At 44.1% G+C, this 7,444-nt stretch overlaps 1 protein-coding gene across 11 annotated transcripts in view; it reads left to right on the top strand.

Moving 5' to 3' along the window:
• The window catches only part of IL15 (interleukin 15), a 71,941-nt gene that overhangs the window by 59,738 nt on the left and 4,759 nt on the right, over window positions 1-7,444 (top strand). For all 11 annotated transcript variants that reach the window (XM_019534396.1, XM_019534395.1, XM_019534393.1 and 8 more), the window contains 3 exons: window positions 134-240; window positions 2,968-3,067; window positions 3,586-3,627. In XM_019534396.1, coding sequence (XP_019389941.1) covers window positions 134-240; window positions 2,968-3,067; window positions 3,586-3,627 — 249 coding nt within the window. The remainder of the gene's footprint in view (window positions 1-133; window positions 241-2,967; window positions 3,068-3,585; window positions 3,628-7,444) is intronic.

The following is a 7,444-nucleotide window of genomic DNA, read 5'->3' on the forward strand; positions in this document are numbered from 1 at the left end:
GAATTATGTTGACTGAATTATCTTGCTTAATAGATTAATTAGAACTAAATTAAAAAATAAAATCTGGTGAAATCAAATTTTGCTATGTGAGCCATCTAAATAACAGTTATTTTCTGGATTATATATCTTTTAGAGACTACCTTTGAGAAGTACTTGTTTCCAGTACCTGCTGCACCTCCTGAACAATGATTTTCTCAGCTTTTTAAATTATAAGACTGGACTAATCATCTTCATTCTTTGGTAATTACACATTTAACACTAAATTAGTAACTAAAGAATTATGTGTATTTATGTTGTAGCTTCCTCCCAATAGTGTCAAATCCTTTTATAAAATTGGACCCCCCCTGTCTATACTCTGTAATACCAAATGCTCTGTATTAACAACTATCTCTGCTGCACTGTGTGCCCAGTGTCATCTAGGGCTGTGAGAAGCTTTGGTCCCTGATTTGATCTGAGGGAGAATTGGCCCAATTTGGTGGCTGAATCTCTGAATATGAATTGAATCAGAGAATCCTTTAATCTCTCCAGATCAAATTGGAACCCTTCAAATCGATGCAGAGAGATCTGAACAGATTCGGCGATTCAGACATAGACACAGCTTTCAATGTTTTTTCTACATACCTTTAGGTAGCAGGAGCTTGTGAATGCTGCATGGATGGAGTGTCCCACAGAAGTGGGGGGGGATCCCCAGCATGCTCGGCAGCAGACCCAGAAGTGGACCAGAAGCATTTCCGGTCTGCCAGGGAGCACACAGGGCGCACCCCACCCCCCGCGGTTCAGCAACTGGTGCCTCCTGGATCTGGTTAGGGGCACCCAGGGTCCCCCGCAGTCGATTGCTGAACCAGGTGCGGTGGGGGGTGGGCAGAGCACTCCCTGACAGACCCGGAAGTGGACCGGAAGTATTTCTGGTCCACTTCTGGGTTCGCAACTGAGCACATGGAGGGCCCCCCACACTCTTGTGGGATGCTCCATGTGTCCCAACATCGCAGAGATTACAAGCCATGCTTGCTACCTCAAGGTATATAGAAAAAACTTTTAAAGCTGTGTCTGTGTCCGAATCACTGATTCTCCAAATCAGCATCAAATCCTCAGATTTGGATTCAGCTGAATCGAATCAGGGACAGTGATCTGAATCAATTAATTGAATCACTGTCCCTGATACAGGCTGAATCCAAATCCGAATTGACTAGGACCCTCTTCGCACACCCCTAGTGTCATCTACTCCTTTTTGCTCTGTTTGCTTGGTCCTACTTTCCCTTTCAGTCAAATATCCCTATTTAGGACTGTTATGCCCCCTCCCAACATCTGCTCCTTTGCACTGGGAAATAATTGTTAAATGCCTCAGGTCTGGGAAGGAACCATTTCTTGTGCGTGGTGGCAAGAAGAAATAATTTGGATTTTTCCTTTGGTTCCGCTAGCTGCCTGAATCAGTTGCTTCCTCTGCCTTCCCTTTAGCTATCTGTAAAGGAATACCAAAGGAGAATGAGAGGGGAATGATAAACTTGGTGTCACTGTGTTCAGCATCAGCATAAGTCCCCTCCCTTTGCTTCTCTTCTCTTCCACCTCAGGCCTGGAGACATTTCTGATCCATTCTGCTTGAGAGTTTGAGGAAAATGTCTCCCTCTATAGATATTTAGCAAATGTGCCTGTGACAGAGGCCTATATTTTAAAAAATATGCACAAATTTTTGGGTGTTCAACTTGACAATGGGAACATGCAACTCCAGTTAAAAATCAAGTCTTGGGTGTTTTGAGATGGGCAAAGTTTCAGACCTGATACTAGAAGTGCCTGTGACATTGTAACCCAACCACCCTTCCACAAACATCTTCCCCTTGAAGCTGTTGGCATTTTCAAAGGCATTCATCCATCACAGGAAACTTTTTATGGCCATTTTTATGACAGCTATTTGAGAATAAATGAACATTTAGAATGATAGCTCAGTTCTGATGGCATACAGGTAAGGCAATCAGAATTGAACAATAAAGCAGCATATCACATTGTTCTGCTGTTACTTCCTACTACAGCAACAAAATGTTTATGGGCAGGAGGGGGCACCATGTGATAAGTGGGCGAGGCAGATGATAATTTTCCAGGAATGTAATTAACTGTACAAGTAATTTATGTAGGTCCTTATTAAATGCTTATGACTAAATTAGTTGCCCACATACTCAAACTCATCTGTGATTTATTCTAAAATTCCAGACTACTGACCAGTTTAAAACTATCACTTCTTGTAAGCAGGCCTGCCAACAATGTTTCTTCCTTATCTCCCAGATTATTTGTCTTGCTCACTTGCATTACTGTAGCAACTGAAGGCCTTCTGATAAGGTTTAGGGTTAGACACTGTACACACATACAAGAAAAACACAATTCCTATTATAAAGTCCTTATGATTGGGAAGGAACTGTTTCCCATACTCAAAATGGGCAAGATTCATGTGCTCACCCAGTGAAAACTTTTTATTAATGAGACTTTACAATTTAAAACACCTATAACAAATCTCTTCAGCTAGAAGTAAACCCAAAACAAACCAAAGCGAACTAGAAATGTACTTCTGGGAAGAAGAAATTTCCAGTAGAATAGAATTTGCATCTATAGGCATGAAATGTTAACCACCAGACTTGCCTTTGTGAAATTTTTCATTAATTTATTTTTGTCAGACTCATGCTATTGTAAATTAAAGGATTACCCCGACTCTTGCTGATTAAAACCTTTATGCCATTAAACACCAATGGTATTCCCTGTCCAGTTCATAGTTTCATTCTTTATCATACGATTTTACAGTTTATCATCTGTGTATTATAATATGTGATTGTCATAACTTCACAATCTGTCAGATGTATTTCAAGGACCCTTCTGTAGCACATATAATTTGTGAATACTCTAGTGGTAAGTGGTCTTATTTTGAACAGAAAATGCATGCCCAATGCACATGTAAAAATATCCCAATTGTTGTCTTTATTTCAGCTGCATCAATGCATATCTTCCAAAAACAGAAGCCCAAAGTATTACTCCAGATCTGCTGAGATATTTTATAGATGATTTAAATGAGATTAAACGACTTGATGTAAGTTCACAAAATATCAATGTCAGAGACTTATTTGGGTAGGAAGATGCATGTAGTGGGTCATCTAGTAAAGTGCTAAATTGGGGAATGACTGTGTTGAGTAGACAAGTAAACGGAATAGGGAAAAAAAAGTACCCTGTATTACACATCTTCAAATTAAGTGTTTTCTCTTTTTCAAAGGGTAGTCCTGTTAACGTTCTATTTTAATTCTTCCAGTACTGCTTTTTATTCAGATAAAACAGGAAGAAGCTTTTTGCTGAAAAGCATATGATTTTGGAGTTAGCTTCTGCTGAGAAACAAATGCTGGAATTCAACTCTAGTGAAGTTCTCTCTGGGATGTTCATCTTGCAAAGTGCTGAGCAACCTAAATTTCAATTAATTTCAATGATTTCCAGCACTTTGCTGGATTGTTTCTTTGATCACAGAGCTACTCTACCCATTGCAGTACAATAGCATTAACTTTATTATCCTTAACTTCAGGAAATGCCATTTAAATAATTAATTTTGTTTTCTTTTAGTGCATTGATACCAGTTTATATACTGCAAGCACAAGTGAATATGTAAGTAGGTTTTCTAAGTTTGGCTTTGACTACTTTAAAATCTAACATTGCTAGGACTTCTACAGTAACTTCTATGTAAGGCGATTACTGTCTAATTTGATCCAAGTGCCTGAAACTATCATTTGCATTAAAAATAACAGTTTCCAGTGTTTATCTGTATTGATTATTATTGTTATTGTATTGTTATTGAATTGCTTGTTATAGATATTAGTAATTTAACAAGAGAGGCCAAAATTATTTTATCAAAGGAAAGAACTTCACTTTATCCTCAAAGAATGGAAAACACCTACAAACATCGGGTTCCTATAGATGTACAGGGAGCCTGCTCCAACAAGCTGGACATCCACCATTTCAGAGCACACTCAATTAATTGAGTCTGCTTGAGCATGGAAATTGATGTGGGTTTGTACCTGCTCAGGACCCTGGTAGACAAGGCTTGTTTGGTGAAGAGGATGGAAGGAGGCCATTGGCAGGCAGGTGGGCAGGGAACGGTTTCTGGGAGCAAGATGGTTGGTTGGGGCTAGGACTACTTTCCATGTCATGTGTATCAGTATCCCTATGATGAAAAATGGTGGCAGGGTGCTTTGAAATAAAACATGTTTGATGAGCTTTAGCTCCAGACACCTTGCTGCCATTTTTTCATTGTGGGGATGTGGGCAGTTCACTAATTAAAGTGCCTGGCACCGTGTCCCAGAGCACATATGATTCTCTAGCATTGAGAACTCTCTTATACAACATATTGAAATAACTGTATATTATAGAGACATCTATCTTCAGATATTCTTAGCTTTATTCTTCCTCACAGAAGCTAAGGCCTAGAACTTTTGAAGCATCTAAACTCCTGATACTTGGAGAATTTGGGCCTAAGTACTTTGCAAAATAAATTATATTCGTTTGGAATACAGTTCATATTTTAGAAGTTGCATCAAAAAGCTTGCCTATGTGGGGAATGGAACATGGCTGTACCCCAGGCCCTGGCTTGGTGTGGTCACTGCCTCATGATCCTGGCCCCGGCCCTAGCCCTACCCACCATCCTACTCCTAGAAGCTGCCCACCTGCCTGCCGATGGCCTCTTTGAATCTTCTTGGCCAAGCGTGCCTTGGCTACCAGGGTCCTGAGCCTGTCTCCATGGAGACCCCCCCAACCCCACCTGCTCCATTTGGTACCTCTGGATCAGTCTAGTAATTTACCACTTAGGGAGTTTTGGTGAGCTGTTGTGGCCGGGGATGGGGAGTGCTGACCTGGCCTGCAACAGCTCACCAAAACTCTAAGTGACCCTCTAGCCCAAATTATTGCACGCTTCTGGGTTAATACCTTCTCTAATGTGCACAGCTCTGACCTGCCACTAGAGGACCAGGAAGCAGGGGTCTGGGTAGAAACTACCAAACCAGCTCAGTGCCTGTCTAGCTCTCTAGCTCGCTTGTGGCAGCATAGGCTCTTCTGCTCCTGGATCAGGCCCCTCCACTCCAGCTGCCCAGATTGGTGGGTGCTACCCCCAACCTGCCTGCCTGGATTAGGCCCAGACCACCCTTATTCACTGCAGCTCCCTTCTCCCCCGCCCTCTCCCTGTGGCCTTCCTGTGACTTCCTGCTTCTCCTACCCCCTGCAGCTCTCCCCCCCCCCCACCGCTCCCTGCTCCCTTGCCCCCTTCTTCCATGACTCTCCTGAGAGCTCTCCATTTCTCCCTCTGCATATGTAGTCATGGGGGTGCTGGGAGGGGTGCATCCTGAGATATTGGAAGAACTGCCAATTGCTGGGGCTGGCCCCTTAGGGCTGTGTAACTCCAGCTGGATATGCTCTTTGCCCAAACGGGAGTATTTCTGAGACACTCAGAGGGCACTTAGCATAAGTTTTCCCACTTTTAATGTGTTGACACTTATGCCTTAAGTGTCTTTAGTATGGACTAAGGGTAACCTGTAACAACATCCATAGTCTCTTCAAGGCAATTTTTTCACCTTCCTGGAAAGACCTGTACATAGTGTATGAGATGTCGATGTCACAGAATCACAGGAAAGTAGGGCTTGAAAGGACCCCAGGAGGTCATCTAGTCCAACCTCCTGCTCAAGGCAGGATCATCCCTCTCTAAACCATCCTAGAAAAATACTTGTCTAATGTCTTCTTTAAAGATTTAGGTACAACCCTCATGCAGAGCTCTCAAGCATAATGTCCTATGTGTCCTGTCTCTGAATAATTCAACTAGACAAAAACACCTTTTAACTTGTCACAGATGAAGCAGGGAGAGAAGGGCACTGTCAGTGTCTTGCCACTGCACAGACAGGAAGTAGTTTGTTAAATGTGCTCAAGAGGTTCAAGGAAGAATACTATGCCTCCCTCTTCCCCCTTGCCACTCCTCCCCGGCACTACAGGGGAAGACAAAAATCCCTAGAGTAGTGGTTCTCAAGCTGTTTTCCATAGTGGGCCACACTTACAACTCTTAATATGTTATGTGGGCCATGCTACACAGCTAAGGGGGTCCCCAGCTGCCAGGGCTGTGGGTACAGGGCCAAGGCACAAGACCCCGATGCCACCCATGGGAGGAAGCCAGTTGCTGTGGCCAGAGCAGTGTACAGAGCTCTGGTCCCCTCCCCCCTGCAGGTGACATGGCATGAGTAGAGCCCATGGGGGAGGGTGGATGTGGGCTGCCCACTGCAGGCTCAGGGACCCCACCCTGTTGCCCTCCCACCCACGGCCTCTGGGGCCCAGTGGGTGGAATATGGTATCAGTGGGTGGGGAGTCTCAATGCACCTTCTGGGAGCCCTCTAGGCTACTCCCATTGGGAGCAAATCTGCTCCTAAAAGGGAGCACATGTAGATGTGCACCCCAGTAGGCTTACTGCATAGTATTTTTAGTGTGCAGTCAGCCTACATCAAATTGATTGCATGTGTAAACATGCTCAGTGTGACCCTGAGCAGAGAAAAAAAGAGCCGTTAGACAGAAGCCTCTGGCTTTTCTAGGTTCCAGAAGGATTATCAACATAATACACTCAAAAGCCCTAGCACTGGCTGTGGCCAACAGGCAAAGCTTCTGAGGAAAGTGAACCCCCTTACCACCTCAAAACACCAGTAGCAACAGGAGGGGCCTTCCTGGCCCTATGTGACAATGAGAAAAGCCTGGAAGCATAGATAACTAGACACCAATTGGTACTACAATCTGGCAACTGCAAGGAACACATAGGTTCATAGATGCTAAGGTCAGAAGGGACCTCAATGGATCATCAAGTCTGACCCCTGTCCATGGCAGGAAAAAGTGCTGGGGTCATGTGACCCACAGCCAGATGCTTGTCCAGTCTCCTCTTGAAGACTCCCAAGGTAGAGGAGAGCACCACCTCCCTTGGAAGTTCATTCCTGATTCTGGCAACCCTAACTGTGAAGTTCTTTCTGATGTCAAACCTAAACCTACCCTCTATCAGCTTATGGCTGTTGTTCCTGGTTATTCCAAGGGGTGCTCTGGTAAACATCTCCATGAATCACACAAATTGATTGGAAAGCCAGAACTCCCTTTTCTGTAGTTTCATAGTTTAGTTTCATAGTTTCTAGGGTTGGAAGGGACCTGGGCAGATCATCAAGTCCGACCCCCTGCCATGGCAGGAAAGAGTACTGGGGTCAAATGGCACCGGCAAGGTGTACATCTAGTCTCCTCTTAAAGTCCCCCAGGGTAGGAGCCAACACCACTTCTCTTGGAAGTTGGTTCCAGATCCTAGCTGCCCTGACCATGAAGTAGCGCCTCCTGATATCTAACCTAAATCTACCCTCTGCCAGCTTGTGACCATTATTCCTGGTCACTCCTGGTAGTGCACGGGAGAACAGGGACTTCCCCA

Source organism: Crocodylus porosus, unplaced genomic scaffold, assembly GCF_001723895.1.
Source record: "Crocodylus porosus isolate Cpor-Errol unplaced genomic scaffold, CroPor_comp1, whole genome shotgun sequence".
In the NCBI taxonomy this organism is placed as follows: Eukaryota; Metazoa; Chordata; order Crocodylia; family Crocodylidae; genus Crocodylus; species Crocodylus porosus.